The sequence below is a fragment of the Esox lucius genome, chromosome 13 (assembly GCF_011004845.1).
Source record: "Esox lucius isolate fEsoLuc1 chromosome 13, fEsoLuc1.pri, whole genome shotgun sequence".
Classification (NCBI taxonomy): Eukaryota; Metazoa; Chordata; class Actinopteri; order Esociformes; family Esocidae; genus Esox; species Esox lucius.
Window position 1 is genome coordinate 20,372,788 of NC_047581.1, and position 22,289 is coordinate 20,395,076.

The 22,289-nt window shown below is 41.4% G+C and overlaps 2 protein-coding genes across 2 annotated transcripts in view; both read right to left on the minus strand.

The window, feature by feature from the left end:
• The window catches only part of dnah10 (dynein axonemal heavy chain 10), a 32,758-nt gene extending 29,543 nt beyond the window's left edge, over positions 1 to 3,215 (minus strand). The window contains exons 1-7 of the mRNA XM_020052810.3: positions 3,103 to 3,215; positions 2,729 to 2,886; positions 2,289 to 2,519; positions 1,116 to 1,306; positions 807 to 1,005; positions 461 to 655; positions 149 to 319 (exon numbers count right to left, since the gene is read on the minus strand). Of these exons, the coding sequence (XP_019908369.3) occupies positions 149 to 319; positions 461 to 655; positions 807 to 1,005; positions 1,116 to 1,306; positions 2,289 to 2,519; positions 2,729 to 2,886; positions 3,103 to 3,178 (1,221 nt within the window). The 5' untranslated portion in view covers positions 3,179 to 3,215. The remainder of the gene's footprint in view (positions 1 to 148; positions 320 to 460; positions 656 to 806; positions 1,006 to 1,115; positions 1,307 to 2,288; positions 2,520 to 2,728; positions 2,887 to 3,102) is intronic.
• A 3,270-nt stretch (positions 3,216 to 6,485) lies between these two features.
• On the minus strand, positions 6,486 to 21,965 carry atp6v0a2b (ATPase H+ transporting V0 subunit a2b). Its single transcript, XM_013136840.4, has 20 exons — positions 21,849 to 21,965; positions 21,355 to 21,433; positions 19,243 to 19,340; positions 18,904 to 19,041; positions 16,166 to 16,263; positions 15,804 to 15,930; positions 15,566 to 15,648; positions 15,312 to 15,405; positions 13,111 to 13,323; positions 12,109 to 12,259; positions 11,794 to 11,933; positions 11,282 to 11,442; positions 10,559 to 10,649; positions 10,318 to 10,436; positions 9,646 to 9,856; positions 8,920 to 9,042; positions 8,637 to 8,762; positions 8,429 to 8,546; positions 8,110 to 8,281; positions 6,486 to 7,956 (listed from the first exon to the last, which is right to left on the minus strand). The coding sequence occupies exons 1-20, from the start codon at positions 21,963 to 21,965 to the stop codon at positions 7,854 to 7,856; spliced, it is 2,562 nt and encodes an 853-aa protein (XP_012992294.1). The 3' UTR covers positions 6,486 to 7,853.
• Positions 21,966 to 22,289: the final 324 nt, after the last annotated feature.

Here is a 22,289-nt window from a genome sequence, read left to right on the forward strand (position 1 = left end):
TTTCTTACAGCTTACACCATTGCAGATGCATATTATTTAGAAAAATTTAAAGATTATATATTTTTCAGCCTGAAGCTAAATTCAAGACAAATAAAATCAGTACATTTGTGTTGTTTTCGGGTATTTTGATGTTAGTTTCCTAAGGTACCTCTTTGCAATACTGGGCCAAGATGTCATTGAACTTTTGCATCATCTGATTGTTAATGGCCTCTCTGGAGCGGATGTGTTTGAACTTCAGCAGCATGTCAAACGCTGCTGATGCAGAGCGCAGCGTCTTGAAGGACTCGTTGATAAAGTTAATGGCCTCTCCTTCAATAGCCTGCATAGTGAGATCATTGAATCAGTTCTTGGTAACATATAAAGGGTCTGCCAAATGACTTGAACATTAAAAAAGTCAAATGTAAAGAATTTCTGAGAATGGATTCCAAAATGGCTACCAGAACGCCCCGGCTGCTCTCACCTGAACCTTAGCCTTGAATTCCTTCATGACCATTTTCCAGCTGCCAATCTTGCGGATGTTGAAGGGGTCAAAGCTGAGCTCCTCAATGGGCACCACCAGGCTGTCAACACGACGCAGCACATGGTCAATATGCTTAGGATCCCCCGTCACTGCCTTCAGCTCCGGACCAAAGATGTTGTAGAACTCCTCCAAGATCTGCAAAACACCAAGCAGTGGGCAGCATCTAATGAGTTTAGCCAAATGCAAATGCTTTGAAATGTGTTTGAATCAATGAAGGATATGAAAACTGTGTATGGTCAGACTGAGAGGATGTTGAGGTGTCTGTCCTCAGGCAGGTTGAGCTGACCTGCAGGATGTCATACAGGTCCTGGCAGATGGAGGACATGTAGTCAGTCTTCTCAAACAGCTTCTTACGGTCAAACTCCCAGCGTGGATCTCTGCCTGATGTCTCAATCTTGGCCCGCATATCAAAGTAACACGCCTTCCACTGGTCCAGTACCTGCTTTCCATCCTGTGCCTTGGCCTTTGCTAACTCCCTTTTGTCTCTGCACATCACGAGATGGACAGCAGCATACAGTATGTGTTATTGTAGGGGAAGGACTTTAAGTTCAGGATTAAGTGATGGGAACCGATGAGGTGGTAGGGGAAAACTCACTTGAAGAGCATGCGGACATTGACAACGCGAGCCACGCGCTCCGACAGCTCCCAGGCAATGCGCTCCATCAGGGGAACCATACGCTCATCCTTGTTATAGTGGCTGGAAATGATCCACACCATGCGCAGACCATTCATCATCAGAGGGAGGGTGTCCAGGATCACAGAGAAGTCTAAACCTGTTGCCAGGTTCTAAAACACACAAGACCAATCAGGGCACGGAGAGGAGTCTCCCATCTCACCTCAGGGACCACAAATCAAAAGATCTTTCAGTTTTTCATGTGCCAGCAGTAGAAATGTCAGACCTACATCTGTTATTCCACTATATTGTTACAGGGGCCAGATGTTACATTCACTTGGAGAGAAACCACACCTTTTCTAAATGTTAGTACTCTCAAGAGTCATTTAGTGGATCAATCTAAATAATGCAGGGCTCGACAATAATGATGGCCCGATGGCCCCGGGCCAGTAAAAAGTCAAGTCGGGACTAATGTAACTAGCAAGTCCTGATCGGGCCATTAGAAAATAAAATTGCATTATGAACTTGACATCCTCCAGTGGTTTCTTAATCTGGCACATGCACAAATAACTACCTTGCAGCTCTTTGTGCACGCTGTTGGCCAGACCAGAGTTGAGCAGCGATGTGACGCGTGGCTGTCTGGTATTGTTTATCAATAAAACATTTAAACTTGTGCAAGTCTCTCAAGTGAAAAAGGCATCGAAGGACAACGACGAGCACAAACAAAAGCAAACATTTATATATCAGTGCAAAAAATGATTTACATGTTTCGACTTCAATGGAACTTGATGCAACTGTGTCATCTGTCATTAGTTCCCGGCCAGAGAGGACAAATGTGGGTCTTTTTACAAAGGCACTGACAACTTTTGCAAACAAACTTTTGCAGACAGTCTGTCTTCAGGGCCCTTGACCGTACTGGTCAGGAATGTAAATGCAGATGCCCATTGGATGGTTACACAACTTATTACAACCACATCCCTAGTAACTAAGACGGACCAGCTGTTCGCCACGTTCCCCGGGATGAATGAGTTAGTGTTTTGTTGACCCTTATGTTTCAATACATTTTCATAATGAGAAATGTGATGAAAGAAATATAAATGTAGACATTTCAGGTTTCAGGAGTACAGGGTCCTGTCCTCAGGACAATGAGCCCACCTTGAAGTGTCGTTCCAGCGTGCTGAGGAAGCGTACATTTTCCACAGACTCCACGTGGAGTTTGCTGAGCTCAGTCACAGTCAGGTCCAGGTTCTGGACAGTGACGGGTTCGGCTCTGGTGATCACCTCCACGACCTTCTTCACCACAGGCAGTTTGAGCTGCTCACTTACAGCACTCAGGGTGGCTGTTCGCTCCCGCCAGAAATCTATCTCTGAAATGGGGCCCGGGGCCTTTAAATGAGTGTAATGACAGTTTCAGTAACCACAAATGCTTACATTAACCTTTTTACTCATTTATTTTAATTTTGAATCATATAGGTTCTGCATACATAAAAGGCATGAGCCCAATTGAACTAATAAAGCACATCTGGTGAGACAAAGGAATATTCTCCTCTGCCTAGATACTGTTTGAGGGCCCAATAGGCTAGTCCCTTTCTCACCTGTGGTTTCTTCTTCAGTTGCTCCTCTATGACGATGGTGATTTGAGTCTGCCAGTTCATCACACACTGCTCCAGCTTCTCCACAATCTCTGGATTGCTCACAAGATCATCCACCTCTGGCTCCAGATCCAGCTCAGGGATGTGCAGCTTAATCTCACCTGCAATGGAGGAACATTTCATTAACCACATAAACATTCAGATCCTATGTAACACAAGAGAGAAAACAGGGTACTTCATACATGATGCATGAATGCATTCATACACATTCATGTTTACAGAGAATGGTTGCTGCTGAACTACTTCCTGACCCAGCTGATGGTTGGGTACAGTCTGTGGGGAGGAACATTTTGATGGGATGAAATACAAACCCATACCTTCCAACTGCTGGAGGGTCCTGTCAATGTGACCCAGGAACTTGTGGGTACTGTTAAGTAATTCATCACGAATCATCAGTACACCACGGGATTCCACAGGCCTCTCATTCTGGTCCCCCTTCCCGTCACCAGTCGACTTCTGGTCCTGGGAGGCAGCAGCCCCCATCTGGTAGCCTCCATCGGAGAGCTTCAGCTGGTTGACAGACATCATTGGTATGTATACCTGGAAGTGGGTAGGGAGAGGTAGTGAGGGGTAATGGGTACAAAGGGGGAGTGAGGGGTAATGGGTAGGGAGGGGTAATGGGTACAAAGGGGTAGTGAGGGGATATGGTTAGGAAAGGGTAATGCGGCTTCTCATGAAGAGTAAGTATTATGGTACACGTGTCCTAAAAATAATTCTCCTCACCAACTGTAAATATCTTTACAAACACTAAACGTTGTGTCAAGTAGAGAATGAATCCCATGTCAAATACCCACATGGTTTAGTATGTCCTTCAGCATCAGTAGGGAGTGTCCATTCTGCATGCGAATCTCCAATAGTTTGGGCATCAGATTGTTAGCCTCTTTTATGTCAATGGGTTCAATTATGGTTTCTAAAAAACAGAAACAATTAAATAAAAATGGTTAAACATGAAAAAGGATGTTAATGCTTACACTTTGACAGACAGGAAGACATGATGACATAACACCATTAGTGTTACACTTCACAATTCCCAACCGAAAACCCCATAAAACTATAATTATTTTAAATAAAATATGTATTTTTGAGAGCTGGCCTGCATTCACTGGTTACCTTCACCCACCTTTAGTGTTTCTAAGAAAGTAGAGGATGTTGGATTTCATGAACTTCTCGGGTACATGATTTACAGCTACATGAAGCTCAAAGTGGTGTACGACTCGAACCTCAATCCTCTGTGACAAGGAAACAAGATTTACACAAGTAAGCATAAGGATGACCCTCCATTTCATGGAACTATAACCCCCATTTATTTTCCAGTAGACAGAAATGATTTGACCAGTCTCAGTTGTAGCTTCCTGAACAACAGAACGCCATTGAATTGTATTTATTTTGTTGATATGTTTGACAGGGTAGTCTCACAGAGGGTCTGTCTTACCGTGAGGGGAGGCTCATCCCAGTCAGAGGTATTGTCAGTCACATGGGCCTGGGACTCATAGGCAGGATGTGATGACTCTGTCAATGACTCCTCCGACATATGCAAAGCCTCCGAGCCCTCTTTTTTTACTGTGTTATACGAAAACAGAATAAAAATTACAGGAGGACATATGTATTACCTGTATATCTACACTAGAACCAGTCACACTGCGTCCAAGCAAATAAAGCTGTAGTAGTACTAACCCTCTACAGGGAACTTTAGTCTCTCAGAAGTAACATTAGGTGTGTCACAGGTTTTTTTTGATGACTCTGCCTGGCTGCCTTCATCCTCATCCTCAGCCAGTTCCAAGGGCTCTTCAGTCGTAAAACGGAGGTAGAAAATATTTTTATGATAAAAACAAAGCACATAATAGCAATTACATGGTGAACATCCAAAAAAGTGCTTGCTGTCGCTGTCATTGTCTGTACAGCTAAATAGCTATGGTAACTATCGAGGTAACATTACACTTACATTTGCAAAAAATATTAGGGTTGAGTTTCTTTAGCTTTTGTACAACCACTCATGGTGAACATTGAGAACTGAATCACAATGATGAAAGAGACATAGATTGCCTGATAAGCTCAAAGATTATTTTTAATTATCCACAGGTAGTGTTTGTCAGAAGTATTTTGAAATATATATTTTGTTCTTTTTGCTATATACTCCAACACCTTGGATTTGAAATTGTTCAATGACTATTGCAATAAAGTGAAGCCAGTCAAAAGCAATTTGATATTATTATAATCCATATGGGACCATTTAGAAATAACAGTATGTTTTGTATAGTCCCTTCATTTTATGGTGCCAAACAATTTGGACAGATTAACATGATGTACAAGTAGTCATGTTTAGCACATGGCTGAATATCCTTGGCATATAATGACTGCCTGAAGTTTCTGACCCATAGACCTCATCATACACAAGGCTACTTCGCCGGTGATTGCTCGGCCTGGCGTTCCAGCAGACATCTTCAGTTAGAGCTTGTTTTGCTAAATTTTTGCCTTCAGTCTCGTCTTCAGCATGTGAAAGGCATAATCAAATTTATTTATATCAGGAAATTGTCTTGGTCTGTCAATAACTTTCCACTTTTAGCCCTGAAAAACTCATTGGTAGTTAATAGCAGTGTTTTGGGTTATTTTCTCACTCCTATGAACCACAATATCCTCTTGCCATCACTCTGGTACGTACAGGGGCATTGATTCTGGGAGGGCGTGGGGGGGGGCCCAAATATTACAGATAGGTAAAAATTAGGTTCCATTGAACTTGACTCCCAATATGCAATACAAACCTATATTCTTAGGTACAGTGTAATCTTTGTCTTATTTGTACACAACACCTTTTTTCCAAAACTCTTCTGGCTTTTTAGGCCATCTGTTTTTTTAAGCTAACTAGTGTTTTGTAATTTGCAGTCCAGGCTCTGCAGGTTATCTGGTGGTCTTCTACAGAAAGCAGTAGCTGACTCATCCACACCTACCTCCAAGAGGGTGTTCCTGATCTGTTGGACAATTTTGTTTATGGTAAGCATTCTTTGGTCATTTGTTTTTAAAGTGTATTTCTGTACACAAAACATTGTCCTTTGTAAAAGCGGCCTATTCTGTGTGGGTACCTATTTATTATAAACACCTCATAATTTGTCCAGTTTGCTTGCCCATTCACAACAGAAAACACGTCTCCTTGGCTACTTCACAGTTAAATCTGATTAGGCTTTTCTAACAGAAGTGTCAGTGACAAAATGTGAGTCTACTGCATTTACCAATTGGAATTTCAATTTCAATCTCTTCCTCTCGGACTCCTTTGAAAAACAACAGCGTCGATACAAACTCTTTGTCCGTTACTTCATTCAAGAACGTCAATATCTTTCGCTCCTCCTCGCCATCTCCTCGGCTCAACAACTCCTCAAAACAACCAGGGTCCGGCAAATAGAAACAGGAATATACCCGGTTTTTGATCCATTCCACCCGCGGATCGTCGAGGGACATTATTAGTAAGCCTATATACAAAACGTACGAACAATATTTTGGACAGCAAGCTGTAAATTCACATTTACTTCGAACTCTTTCGTTGATGTAGCTATCAAGTTCAGTTTCTTGATCGCAACTACTGACTGCCTCATGTCGTTATGGCAACCCGTTAACGTTACCCTTTTCTGGTGCCATGCGCTGCCTTTCGCGCCCTCTAGTGTTAACATCAGATCAAGTCTACCGTGGCGCCTAGGCAAAGGAGTCGGTGTTTACATTTTCAATCAAAATGATCATCTTTATTCACCGGTCACATTTTGTTTACAGTTACATGTTCACCATGAAATGGAACATTATTCAGCAAAGCAAAAGGACTGTATACCACTAAATGTGGAGTTTTATAAAAACAAATATCGAACAGTTACATTATTTAAAATAAATAAGATTCAGATACAAACTGCTTCAGAACAGCAACATTTCTAGCAACCCTTCAACAAATCGCACACTGTGTAATAAAATAATTATACAGTAAATGACGAAAGGTTAGCCCTAGGTGTGATCTCAGATTATTAGTGGTCTAATGGTTGTAGAATGTAGCCCCTAATTTGAAATGACCAAGTCTCAACTTTACAGCAGTATTTTCCATTGAATCCTGCTTTATGGGCATCTTTATTAAGGATCATTAAGATACATTATTGTTTGATAGGACAGCAAGTCAGTTAATTAAATCGTCCAGGATTCCCCGTAATGATAAAGTTCAGTGTTACATGGTAATCACAAATCAATTTGCTCTTCTTCAGAAGGCCTAATACAATCATTATTTACCAAATCCAATATTAAAAAACGAATCCAATACAAAAACAATACCCCCATCGCTAAAGTGTAAAATGTTATTTCATCATTAACTAAAGTATGCTAATGCTACAGGATGGGAATATAGGAAAAGCTCTAAATTGATCTCTGAGAGATATCTGCCCTAGTCCAGTACCGGCTTTATTCTTAATCCACTGCTGTTTCTCTTCAAATGGCTCTAAACCAGCAGAATTACCTTGATGAAAGCATTATTGAGCTATGGTTTTATCTCCATCCATGGAAAGTGCTGTTTTAGGTGTAGGTTCAAACAAAGCGATTGAGGCATAGGCAACATGTGAGGACATTCTGTCAGCATTCAGCATAGCACAGTATGAATAGAATCCAGATGAAATTAACCACTGTGGTTTAAAGCCTATCAAAGTCATTCAAAGGTTAATCTCTCAAAATTCACTCTATAAATTGAAGTCTACAGCATTCATTCAGAAATAACTCATTCATGAACAAGACTAAAGGAGCCTTTTCTTTGCCAAGATTTGTTAACCCAGAATATCATAAAATTGAAAATAGAGCATGATAAACTGAGATTTGGTTGTATTCATGTAAGGCAGTTAGTGCAACAAATAGTAGAAACAAATATATGAAATTGAACATAATGAGGCTCATTAGTTGCCTGGATACAAATCTGTTTACGCCTCACCACTTCTTGTCATGTTTGGCATGATGGTACAAACAGACTGGGAACCAGGCTAGCTCAGTATCACTGAGTATCACTGCTGGCACATTGTGGCAGTTTACACTTCCAGGAATCAGGAGCACTCAGTCCCATTCACAGCAAGCCATCATGTTCAAAACTGGACGGCAACAGTGAGAAGGCAAAGGGAACAAACTTTATTCCAGTTCCACTGTAGAACTTATTTTGGAATTCCACCCTATGGAAAAATCACAGAGATTGCAAAATTAAAAAAACAAACAAAAAAAAAAGGTGCAACCCATACATCCACAAATTTTGAACAACGTAGAGATTATTATTTTGGTACGTCATTTTCTTTGTATCAATTCGGCAAATATAGTGAGCAACTAACCAGTGCAGCCTAAGAGCATGAAGGAAGGCCGACAGTCCCTCCATAACCAGGAGGATGAACACAGTGAGTACAGCAAATATTCCAAACACTGGTACCAGAAACAAGATGCCCAGGGTGGTATCCATCCGCAGGCCCACCCGCATCACCATGGACCACAGCACCTCCGACAGCTCTGGGGGGGGACATCACAGTCTTTCATTGACAAATAAGAAGAACATAGCTCCAGGTAAACAATTACCCCCACCCCAATGTAATAAACATTAAACATGTATACATCACAAAAATTAATTGGCTAGGAGTGTGACGTCGTGATACGCACGGGCATGTGCCAGACTCAGAGCCCAGAGGCGCAGGTAAGAGGCTGTGTTGGAGATGCAGCCCAGGCAGTACTCTATGGTGTGAATGGACTGGTGTAGGAACACGTCTGCAAAGTCAAACTGGGGAGAAAAAAACGACACGACTGATTACTTCCAGTACTCATAGCCTGAATTAATGGCTAGTGGGAGGTGGTGATGTCCTCAGCTAACCTCCTCTTTCTCTGTCTGGTGCTCTCTGCTGGTGGAGAGGTCACTGTGGTCGCTGCCCTCCTCCATGTCGTTAGCCCTCATCAGGGAGATCTCCTCCTCACTGTGGCGCCGCACCCGTTCATAACCCTGTTGAGATGCCCTCTGCATGTTACAAGCAGCACGCTTGTACAACGGAACCACATTTGACTACGACCAGAACAGACTTCATATGTGAACACACAATGCACACGCTTTAACACGCTTCTAACTGAAGTCAGTGGCGGCTACACGCTCAAGCCCTCACCCTGTACATCCCCATCCGGCTCGCTCCTCCGTTGTGCAGCCAGTAGAGGTAGACTGGTTTCCCCAGCAGTAAGACAGGCACTGAGAGTAGAGCAACCACCACCAGGAACACCTGCAGCCCAACCTAGAGAGGCACAGAACAAACATGTCTGTTAGAGTCACTGAACTACTCTCACTGAACTAGTCTCAGGGTAGGTTGGTCTCCCTCCCTCCACTGAACTAGTCTCAGGGTATGTTGGTCTCCCTCCCTCCATTGAACTAGTCTCAGGGTATGTTGGTCTCCCTCCCTCCACTGAACTAGTCTCAGGGTAGGCTGGTCTCCCTCCCTCCACTGAACTAGTCTCAGGGTAGGTTGGTCTCCCTCCCTCCACTGAACTAGTCTCAGGGTAGGTTGGTCTCCCTCCCTCCACTGAACTAGTCTCAGGGTAGGTTGGTCTCCCTCCCTCCACTGAACAAGTCTCAGGGTAGGTTGGTCTCCCTCCCTCTACTGAACTAGTCTCAGGGTAGGTTGGTCTCCCTCCACTGAACTAGTCTCAGGGTAGGTTGGCCTCTCAATAAACTTAATTAGTCCCGCGTGACAAGTATGGCTTTTATCGAGAGGTGGAAGTACTACTCATGCATATTCATTGGTTTTGTCCGAAACAGCTTTTGACCAGGGCCCTACAGTACTGCATGTAGTACACAGCATGGCATTTATGGCACATCCCCCACATGATCCTGGGCTCACCTGTCCTGGAAAGAGGGGCGGCACCCCGTCCCCCTGCATTAGGAACATATTGATGAAGTGGATGAGGATGCTGGGGGCCATCTGGGAGTCACGGGCAGAGAAGGCCAGCCACTTGTAGATGATCATGAAGACCAGGTAGCCAAAAAGGCACAGCAGGAACAGCAGCTCCGGGAGGAATACCAGGTAGAGGTTGAACTTCTTTCTAAAGTGCCTGCATTTAACACACAGAGCTTCCAGGATTCAGAGAAGGACATTCTGTCGCTTGAAATTAAACTGTGTGCTTGTAGTTCATCCCCAAACTGAAAGTCATCACTTGCCCTTTACTACAATGCAGTACAAATGTGTATAATGGGATGTTCATCTTTCCCTTTTAAGACGATTCAATATTTATCTTGATACACGGCATCTAATACAGGAATGTAACGTTTTAGTCTAAAATTACCTTGCAGTTCGGGTTGATTAGAGGATCAAACAATTTAATGCATTGCATAGTTTTTGCATACAACATTTTAACCTGACTTTTCATTCAAGCCCTGACATATTTACCTAAAAACATACTGAAATAAGTAACTGTCAATAACATAACAAAAAGAGGGAGATCAACTACGAGCATTTGAAAGATTACTTTGCATTCTAATACTGATATTCTGGGTGGAGCATGCTCTAACTCACAAGTGGTTGAAGACACCCAGGATGACCCCAAAGCTCATGTGAATGATGCCCACAATCACAGACATCTTCATCTTGTAGGAGTTCAAGAAGGTCAGACGATTTGAAGCCAAGTTCCAAATCTACAGTGAAAATAATGAGAACAATCATCAGGTTGAAGTACACTCTGGATAAGAACATCGGCTAAATGGAAAAATACTACAAAGTCAGTTTATGATCATGAATAATCCAGCCATGGACTTACCGGGTCAATACCCAAAGGGTAGGGTCCGTTGAAAACCCCAGGGACGTTGGGATCAAGGGTCAGAAAGGCATTAGTGCGGAGTGTGGAGTCCCTTCAAAATAGAAAAGGACAAAGGTACAAAAAAACAAAAAACAATAAGCAACCTTTCAGAAGATGATTTATATGTAACTCGCTGGTACTCATTACTTCAGCACACATTTCTTGTTGTAGAAAGGGGCTTACAGTAACATGCTACAACGACAGCAGAGCATAGGCTCCTCAAAGCACTGTAGGGTTTAGACTGACAGCTGTTCTAACAATGTTCATTGGGAAGTGTTGGCCAAACACTTGCCAGTTGCTATTGCAACGAGGAATACCTATATGTATTTTCAAAGATAAGATATTGTGGATTATGATAAACACCGCAATTAAAGGTCATACAAGCAGGCCAAACCTGAGTCAAAAAAATTATTTACATTCCTTCAACTAATGTCATATGTAGTATCTTTTATTTCAGCTCATAAAACACAACCAACACTTTACATGCTGCATGTATGTTTGTTCAGTGAAGCTCCACTCCACAGCTTCTGCTGGATTTATCTCACTGTTTAATGCTTTACAACATGTACCTTCTGAGTAGGTGGAAACATACATACTCAATATAGGTGATTCCTAATCATTTCCACTAATGCCTCCAAAAAATTTAACATATACCTATTAGCCGCGGAGTACAGTACCACTCACCAGGTCCAGTTTCCGGATGTAAACATGGCTTTGACACTCCAGCCAGAGCCGAAGATGTTGAGAGACTTGGAGAAGCAGTCGTTGTAGATGAGGCCAGTGTAGACTGAGAACAAGCCCATCATCAGGATGATGTAACGGCCCTCAAAGAATGTGTTCCAGATCTTAGGAGACAAGCACACCAATGTTAATGGTTTAGTTCATTTTGCATAGCCGGTATCCTGGATGCAGTTAGCATAGTTCATTCCATTGGAACCTAGGTGATCATTTGACCCACCCAGAACACCAGAAAAAGAAGTAACTCCCCCAATGTAAAAAGAGCACAAATACAGGTAAGGATCTGGCTAACCCAATTTCCTACTTCCTTATTAAGGAAGCATTCTGGCGCACGAGGACTAGAAACAAGACCCTGACACCTAGTCTGTCCAGATCTCTCTGGTCCGGGTAGAAACCAGGGCACTACATGGGGATTTGTGGGAAATTCCCTGAAAGCGCCACCACTCTGGTACACTCACCTCATCCCTGCTTTGTTTCAGTTTGCGATTGTCCTCATAAAGCACCATCCAGAGAGCAAACAGAGCCATTATTACACCATGACCCAGGTCTCCAAACATCACAGCAAACAGGAACGGGAAGGTGATGATTGTGTAAGGAGCTGTTCAGAGGAAAGACAAAACATGACACCACCGTATTCCATACACACGTTAAACTATCTTTATTCTCCATCGTAAACTCTATCCTGGACTGTTATACGGAGGGCTTCCAATGGGCCTCGGGCCACAGACCTGTGGTGACTCACACACAGAGCAGACCAAAAGGGTGTACTGTACCTGGGTTAACCTCTCTATAGTTGCCCACTCCATAGGCCTCCACTATGTTCTGGAAGCCTGAGGTGAACTTGTTGGTCCTTATCAGGGTAGGTGGAGTGTCACTGCTGGGAATACGGTTGACAAAAGAGGGCACTGTGGCTCCACTTTTCTTCTGTGAAGGCAGACCAGTTATGTCAGATAAACTGGCTTTTCACACTAAGATTGTGGCAATGGTATCCTATTAAAGACTGACAACATTACTTAGGCTGGTCATGTGATCCACAATGTTATTAAAGTACAAAACATACAATTGAATCCAAAGATATTGGCACCAGGGCAATTTTGAAAAGGCAAATGTTTGTTTTTTTCTTTCGACCAAGTGGGCACATGCAGCAGGGGTGAGATAGGTTAGAAACGAGAATCACTGGCCTCAAACCAAAGTAATTCAAATTTAGAAAAAACTTATACAGCTAGTTGATCCAGGAAACCTGAGTGTTAATAGGCTAGTGATGCAACAGTGGCTGTCAGATCCCTCCTATCACAATGTCAGATTTTATAACTGTTTATTTAATCAGGTTAACCACTACAAGCCGTACAAGCATGTGGGTCCACCCCACCCACCTCCCCTGCCTCCAACTGTTTGGTTCGGTTTCATTTTGTGGAGGGATCGGTACTGCGTGCCTTGCTCATTGCCTATGGGGATTTCTATTAATAATATTATTGACATGTTGTTGTTGGTACTACTGTATAAATGATCATGTGAGGGCAGTGAGCTACCCCAGAGGAGCAGAGCCTAATGCCAAGACACTGCTGTGCTTAAATTCTCCAATAAATAATTTAACTAATACATGCCAATTTCTGTCTGAATATAAAATGAAAATCTCCAAATCTCTTTTCTTCCTCTGGGCTGTGGTGAATCAAACAAATATTTAACTTTTTTCAGGTTTCAACTTAAGATGAAATTAAAGTTATGCCCAACAACACTATTCCCCACAGAGACATATAAACAGGAAGCTGACTCACAGAGCCTTCCTCTAGCGCCCTCCGCAGGGTGGGCAGGCTGTTGACAGGGCACCACACCTCAGCTATCAGACACTTGTTGGTGACGTCAAAGCTACAGAGGTTGAGGATGTGGTAGATGGCTTTCATCTTTTTGACTTGGATGACCCACGTGTAGACAGACTCAGAGGCTTTGTTCAGCACCTGTCTCAGGTAGTCCTCTGTCCGGTGGAGTACCTGTGGACAGCCAGGGTGTGGTTTAGTATTGGATTCCCATTCATTATAAATACCAATAGGGAATTAAGCTAGGCTCAGGTCTAGTTAAACACAGCCTAAAGCTTGTTTTGGGGAAAAAAAAATCTCAGGAGACAACATAGGGAAATTTGAAGGACTATCAAAGAATGTTATGAGGGCTGGAGAATCTGCAATGTACATGCCAGCGATTAAATTTCAGTGTGTACATGCTTTTAAATGTGTGTGTGTGTGTGTTTGTGGGGTGTATGTGTTTGCGTGTGCATGGTGAGTGGTGGTGTGATGTGTGGGTGTGTGTGTGTGTGACAAAAAGGGAGAAAAAGAGAGGCAGCCTTCATCTGAGACCTCATGTAGATCATGTGCTGAAACCAGAGATTAATGTAAATTCTTTTCCTTCAAGGACAGAACTCCTAAATGGATCTTAACAGTCTTCCAGACAACAAGGCACAAGCTTAGTCAAGTGACCCGGTAGTGGTCATGCTCTGATGCCTACGTCAGTGTTCTGCCTCCCGCTCCCAACAGATCTACCCCTCCGTTGTGCTTCTCCTCTGAATCAACCTCAATGCCCACAGCCCGTGTCCCTGTAGCCAAAAACAGATTGTTACAAATCCCATTCTGTTATGAAGACCACCAACCCTTCCATACTATGAAGCGTAAATGTTCCATACTTCAGTGGAATGCCTCATCTACCACAAGATATATACACAGAAGCAGAAATGACAAGCTGTTGATTGCTTACATTTTAACTAGCCAGTGATGTGATCTCTGGAGTAAAACTTCTCAGGTTAAAAAATACCATGGTATAATGTTTTTTAAAAAGAAGAAAGAAAAAAATCCACACTGCGGACCCAATCATCCATCTGAAATCTCTCTTACATCTGAAAAGTCACACCTTGCCAACCAATCTTTGGTTTAGAAGACAAAATAAGACAACAGATTCAAGCCTATTAAATCATAGAAGTGCATCCATTTGCCCTCCCCAAACGTTCTGCAGCACACCTAAAGTTAATTTATTTATTGGGTTTGGTGGTGATGTGTAAAACAGTGCGAGAGAGTAGCTAGAGCTGCATTCAGTTTGATGTTACAATTTAGAATGTTCAGTTAAAGGAAACAGTGCCTAACTGAACAACCAATTAAAAATCAGGGAGGGGTTGGGGAATGCTGTCAAGTCTTTCTTTATATAAATATCTCACCCATTGCTTCATGTTTCACATTGACATACACACCAAATAGGAGAAAACACACCAAAATTCAACAACATTTTGTGGAGATGTCAACATTACTTCTGGAACATTGCAAATATTCAAGACAACTGAATACCCCTCATTTTTCTATTCAAGTTAGACTAATTCAAATGAAAAGGGTTAGACTCAGTATGGTACTCATAAAAGGTTGTCCATTGTGGTGCAAACAACCTTGATTGTTCCGGAAATTAACCCAGGGATGATTTTCTCCAATGAATTAAATCATTTCACGGAGTTTCCTTGAAGATGTCGGGTGATTTATTTTCAGCATTTACAAGGTCGGCATGGAAAGTAGAAGCGTCAATTTCCTGCCACAGCGTGTTTCCATTTAAACTGTGTAGTGTTGATAAAAGCAGCTGGATGTCACGTATACTAATGAAGAGCCTGAAGTGTTTCCATTACCCATTTCAACCAAATTGCTAACAATAACATGATGAGCAGTCGGCTGTTTGACATACTTAAATGTTTCAGTATCTAATTATGTCCGTGCCATGATAACTTAAACTATGTAGACCTAGATAACTCTTTGATGGTGAATCTTGTAATAGGAAGTCATTTCATTTCAAATCATGCATCATAATATCACCCGCAAAAAAGAAGAGACCACCAATACCAAACAGAAAAATAGATAGGAGGGGAGAAACGTGATATTTCAAAAATAATTTAGATTTAAAACAAATAGAATAAGCATCACCCACATGTTGCTTACAAGGATTTTAGAGAGCTTACAGTGTGCAGGTCTTGGATGCGAGTCCGGAGTCCCTCCACAACATCGTTCCTCTCATCATTGGTGTTAGGGTATGGATACAAGTGACAGTGATAGCTGAGGAGCAAACAAGGTGACATCCAGGACACTTTCAGGGTTTGTTTAGGGCAACATAACAGACATGACAGGTGATTTCAGACAACGGAATGACATTATGGGGGAATGAGCTAAGGCTGAAGGCGGAACAGGAGGTTGTTTGGGAAGAAGTGTTAGCTACCAGTCACAGATCTTCTTGACTTTCTGTCCGATCTGCTCGCCCCAGTAGGAAATAAGGAACACCACACTCTTAGTTGGCTCGCCCTGCCATGGCCAGAGAACAGGCAGCCAGTTTAGACACGGTAAGGCTGAGAGGTAAGACATGCTGCTTCACACAGGATTAACACACGATGATGTTAACCCCTCGATTCATTGTAATACTCCCATAGAAATGGATTCAAATAAGTCAAGGTACCTACCGTGTCAGGGTCCTCCAAGTACTCGTCAATCTCAGAGTAGCTGAGGATGGTGTAGCCTTTACACACCCGCCACAACATGCGTTCAAAGGCCTCTATCTTCACCCACTGAATCAGCCCTGATATAAACCTGAAGGAATGTGAGTGAGAGAAACTGTGTTTTTGCAGTAAACAGGCAAATGCCAAAGTGTATATTAATATACAATCTGTGGCTAATTTATAAGGTACAAAGCCCCTTTGAAAAGCAGCATGGACCGGTATCCTAACATTGTTGAATCCAAGTGTTCAGGCGTTAAAGGGGTCAGACATGGTACTAGAGGGATGTACCTAACACACTGGCCACTCTGCTGCTGATAGATCCTTACCCTAGTTTGGCCCCAAGACGCTGCATGCTGGTGTAGTCCATCATTGAGTCCTTCTCCAGGAAGGGGAACTCCTCATACTGAACTTGCAGGGGCTCACCCTAGAAAACATAAACCCAGTTTGAGGACACGTTCACCCTCACTGCACAATCATTTTTTTTAAAACATTGTCAGTTAACAAACTTATCAATTTTGAAGGGGAGTGGAAATTCAATCTTCTTATTTTTTATTGTTTTTTCCAGACCTCGTCAGCTATTAGTTACCCATCTACAGTAATCTCTAATTTAAACTTGTCGAATCTAGTGTATCGATCCTGATATACCAGTTGTTTGTTTGGATGTTAACTAATGTAGGGAACCGCAGAGTTTTGACTAATTGGTTTGACAAGTAAACAGACACCACATCGCAACACATATATCACGTGCACCCACACCTGCGGTCTGTCACATAGTAAACCGCACATCGAATCCAGCTTGGGCAACAACATTCACCCCATCTAATGGCGGGCCGGCAGAACTAAGCTTGCTTGGTTCCTTTTCTTGTTTTATGAAGTGTAAGTCAGCTACATTTTAGCATTTCGGGGTCAATATGGACTTTAGAAACTCCAATGGGGTCATTTTAACTGCAGACAAAAACTCCTTATTCTAGTTATTAGGAGAAATAGGTTATCCATACAATCAAAGGGTGAAGAGGGAGCTATACCAGCAATGTGAATTGATAGATCCTTGGCAGATATAGCACCCCGTGAACTGGCCTGAGACTATACATTTCTAAACCACATTCCTTATGTCTGTGTGCAAATCCACACTTATTGTTATATTTAGTTATGGCCATGTACAAAATGACATGCTCAGAATCAGTCATAAGAGCACAGAAGCCTGTCAGTGATGAATACTTTGCAGAACTGTGATGAGAAACCAGCAACCCACATAGTTTTATTTGATGCCATAACAAACAACAGTTTCCATTACGGTTGGTATCGCTAATGCTGGCTGCGGGGTAACTAAAACCAAACTATAGCATATTTTCTGGTCAATGTCTCTTAGGATAAATGGCGGTCATTTATGATACAGAAGACAAAGTTTGTGAACACGTTAGCATGAACTTTAGTGAACTTGATTAAAGATAAAACACAGAAAAACTATGTGAACCTGAAGATCAATAGGGCCCAACAAAATACGGAACGGTGACAAAAACCTGAGTAAATGGGTGGAAGAACATAAATGCAGATGCTTCAATACAGGTGTACTTCAAGTACAGGTGTACTACTTGGTGGCATGTATAAAAATGATGAGCAGGCCCAGTTGACATCAATTTTGGATGGCAAGAGAAAAGAATGTAAGTGACTTTATTGGGTCTCTTCCAGGGTGACAATCCCCCCCCCCAATCACACAGTATGAGAGGGTCATGTAATGGTTTGATGAGTAGGAAAATTATGTTAAAATATATGCTATGGCCTTCACAGTCACCAGATGTCAACCCTATTGAACACCTAGAGATTTTGGACCGACATGTTAGTCAGCGCTCCCCATCATCATCATCCAAATACCATATTAGGCAATATCTCCATTCCTCCAGTAGAGATCCAGAGACTTAGAATTTATGCCAAGGTGCATCACTGGATTGTGGATGCCATTCTGCCAGGCTAGCATGTTCAGCTATGTAGTTTACATTTAATTAAGTAATTAAATAATATTTTAAACACATACATTGATAATCAAGACATTAGGAAAATAATACGTTCCCAAAAAATGCTACCATTTACTGATGACGATGAAAGGTTTGCATGTTTAGTCTGTTTGATATTGTCATTACAATGTCACCAAGGACCAAATACATTTCCAAAACTTTAATACACTTGGGCTAATGAACAGGGAATTTAATTATTTTTTCCAAGAAAGAAATTAAAAGCTGGATCAATTGTGTTGTTAATCAGGTTTAATTTCACTTTTACTACTATGATTAAGATCTAATTCCATTTAAGCTCAAATACAGTGGGGAGAACAAGTATTTGATACACTGTCGATCAGTAATTTTATCATAAGAGTGACGGAATCTAAAACAAACATCCAGAATATCACATGGTATGACATATGTATTCCGTCTCTCACAGTTGAAGTGTATCTATGATAAAAAAAATTACAGACCTCTACATGCTTTGTAAGTAGGAAAACCTGCAAAATCGACACTGTATCAAATACTTGTTCTCCCCACTGTATAAAAACACAGGAAATACTAAAGGGATCACAAACTCTCAGCATCGCAATTAATTCTTAAAAATGCTGAAATCATACTTTTTTCCAATAGTTTCTAATTTGAGTCACACCGTAGCTATGTGACCAGACCTGGTAATCAATTCACAAAAAATATATTTTGGTAGCTTCAGGGTTAACCTGTTCAGTCTTCTAAACAAGCATGTCAGATAGGGGCGTAACACTACACGTACACAAACTAAACAGGACCAGTTGGTTAATGTGCACTGTGAAACTGAATACATTGTATTCTGGAACAAGTTGATGAACTTCCCACTTGCCCCAATTCAGCAAAAGCCTAGTAGGCTACTCCCTATGAGATGATATTGTTATGCATACAAGTTCCCAGTGCAGATTGAACAGAGGCATCTCGTACCACGGTTCAGTAAGAATAAATGTACAGTTACACCTATAACATTAAGTCCACAAAAGTGTGAAAGGGCAAAGCAATAATGAGATTCTGCATGGTGGAGCAGCTTTGGGACCTACCTCAGCACTGCGGTGCACAAAGTTGCGTGTGATGCGCAGCATGTGTGTGTACTCAGTCAACTCCAGGAGGTTCTTCTGTAGTTTATCCTTATTCCTGGTCACCTCGCTCAACTCCACCTCCAGCCTCTGCAACTGTTCCTGAGGACAGTCACACATACAAGTCAATAGTAATGATGATATCATTTTATTTTCACCAGGCCCCTTGTGACAATATAGGCCCCTTGTGAAGAGTGAAACTCCACTATGGGAAATATGGTGTCATTTGGGACAAAGGTAATACCTCATTGTTATGGTAAACAGTTTGTGACATTCGAATGAGAGACAGGTAGAGGGGCTTACCATTATAACCAGAACATGCTTTGGCAGGGGTGCAACCGGGTTAACATCTCCCTCTGGAAGTGGGATGTCTGCCCTCTTGATTTCCCTTAGAAGATACCCTGTTGAACATAATAATGAGGTCTTAACACACAAACAGTTACTGTTTCCAAAACAATCTGATTATAATATTACATCTCCAGCAACAGATGTAATAGAGCAATTTTTTTTCTTATTATAAATTCAGTCTATAACACATGTGTAAAAAAAAGTCTCTCTCTCCACTGCAGAAATGTGGAATTCTGAGAGATGGGACAGGTTTACCAGAGTCCATTCATGGGATGGATATCACCTCAAGTGACGTCACCAAGCAACATAGAGCCATCGTTAGGACCATTAGTTTTATTACATTATTTCTAACACAGGCTGAAATAACCTAATGTTTGATAAGCAAATAACAGTTGTGCTAATTCACATACAGCTAAGGTGTTTTGTACAGATGATCAGTATTTATCCAGTTAGACAATGTCACTACAGTCTCAGCCAGTCAAACCTTCATACTTCATATGAACCGAAAGATGCTGCCAACTAGAGCATCACACAGTGTAAAAACCTTTCACCAAAGCTAGTTAGCTGCTAACCTCGCTAAGTTAGCAGGGGTTAGCTAATATTGTTCTGGTTTTTATTTAAGACAACTGGCTCCTGCCTCTCGTTGCCATGATGCCTGCAGTAACGTAATGGTATCAGACTAGTGCTTTGTACAATTCATCAAGTCCCAATTTGCAGAATAAAACCAAATACATTTAATTAAAATGAAATGTAGAAAAACTGCCTAAAAGTCCAAAAACATATTTGGATATTATATTATAATGTTGCGTGTGGCTATAAAAAAATATAAAGACATTTGAAGAAAGAAAAATTGAGAGACAGTGGAAAACACAAAAAGCTGTTTGCATTCGAACAGGACTTAAAGGTACTTCCTTTAGGGACAGAAGGAAATCTTGTAAAATTCTTGCTCATTAAGTATTACAAAAAATATTTTGACTAATAGGCATAAATCAGCACAATAATGACCACCAAATTGCTGCAAATATGATTAAGATATACGGTATTTGGAATGGAAGTCCCAGATGGAATACTCCAAAATAATAGATTAGCAACATCAAAGCCACTACCTCAACTTATTTGCAGCTGTGTAGGACCACTTGGACAGGGAAAAGAACAAAATGTAAAAATAAGATTTATGGCAAATCCATTTTTTCTTTGTCAAATAAAAACACACTGCTTAGATTAATGGATTAAAAAAATTATCAGGGGGCCTAATACATTTGCAGAGTACTGCAGTAAAAGAACAGTCTGCAAATGTATTCACAGCATGGTCAAATATTTTATGCATAGTTAGAATGGGGTATAAGAGTCAAAGATCACTACTCGGCCTCACACTCAGTTAATACTCTCTCTTAGGAACTCAGATTCCAGTTTAAACAAAAAAAGAAAAAAAGAACCCAGCTCCCTGTGTACTTTCTGGGAGATTTTAATCTTCAGCCTAAGCATTGGCCTCCAATTAAGCCTGAGTGAATTCTAGATTTATTGAATGAGCGTTATTGGCCACAACACAGTGTATTTCCAAATTGTACAGTGGTCATGTCATGGAAAAAAATATTTGCACAGCTAATGTTTGAAATTCCTTGAGTTATTCAGGAGTCATTCAATTTCATATGGTAAGGTAAAACTTTACATGGGCGTGAGCAGTTGAAAAAACATGCCTGTTTCTCTAAAAAGATGAGGGCTGTGCTGAAGAAATGTAACATGAATCTGAAATTCATAGAGCCATGGATGTAAGGATTATGTCTTAATTACAATTTGAGACATGTTAACACATACAAACAATTTTGGGCTCTAAATGGGTAAGAGGTATTTGTAAAAAAAAATATTCTTCAAGACTCAAAAGAAAAATAACAAATGTATAGGTCCAAAACAAATGTAGAATCATGGATGGTTAACCCTAACATCTATAACTAGGCCTACATACCATACCGTAACATTTATGCAACCCATCCCTCAGATTTTTATAGAAACAGGACTGGGCAAATCCTTTTCTTTCCTCAGCATAATACCAAATAGTTTTTCCCTTACCTAGAATTCTCTCCATCTCTTCACACTTCTTTATCTCAGTGACAAACTTCCGTTGGAATAGGTTTACACTGGGGTTGAGCTGAAACATTAGCAAAGCCAAATTGTTAGTCACCAAAACACTTAGGGGGTGATTGATTACATTTTGAAAAATATCTCCAACATTCCACGTGATCTCGGGGGTGTCATCTTCTCTCGTTTTATAATTTTTTAGATATGTCTGAAATTAGGTAATAGTTTTGCGATTGCTTAATAGTTTTGCGACTGCTGTAGACTCTAATTTCAGACATATCTAAAAAATACAGCGTAGGGCATCTGACCGGTGACTGAAAAGTTTAGCTCAAATCCCAAAGCCGCGAGGTGATGAGAACAATCTATTAATTCCTTGACCAAGACAGTTACCCCCAATTGATCATGTGAGTCACTTTAAGTGTGTCTGCTAAATAACTATATAGACACGGCTATATTTATTAATTTAGAGATCAGTAGCTACTTACGTCTCTGAATTCCACCAGACCAATTTCTCCCAGTTCGGTTATACAGTCGTATGCTGATCCAGACTGCAGAAACAGTTGGGCCAAACACATCTCTTCACTTCGGAACAACGAGCCCATCTTGACGGCTTGCGCTTCTTCTCAGCTTACACACTGCAACCGGTTAGCTATCTAACCTACTAACGTCGTTAGTCAAGAGCCCAAACCACTTCACTGGGTAGGCTTAGCTGTCGAACAAACTCGCCGGTGCGACTGAGAAGCTAGTAGTAAAGAAAACTCCAGTATAGCAGCTACAGTTTGTAGCTGGTTAACAAATTATCGGTTCATTCGCTTCCAAGCCTGGTCAATCATTGACACGTCTCCACTTGGTCTCAAATTGATCTTGGTGTAGTGGTTGTTCGAGTCCTTCTGCTATAGCAAGCATAATAATTTAGTTATCGTTTG

Bases quoted from the DNA above. Each gene is read 5' to 3' on its own strand.
- atp6v0a2b (XM_013136840.4), bottom strand. From the start codon at position 21,965: ATGGGCTCGTTGTTCCGAAGTGAAGAGATGTGTTTGGCCCAACTGTTT. The intron at 19,341-21,354 runs GTAAGGGAAAAA...TATGTTCAACAG, and splicing joins AGAGATGGAGAGAATTCTAG to GGTATCTTCTAAGGGAAATC. The intron at 12,260-13,110 runs GTGAGTCAGCTT...CTGCCTTCACAG, and splicing joins GGGCGCTAGAGGAAGGCTCT to AAGAAAAGTGGAGCCACAGT.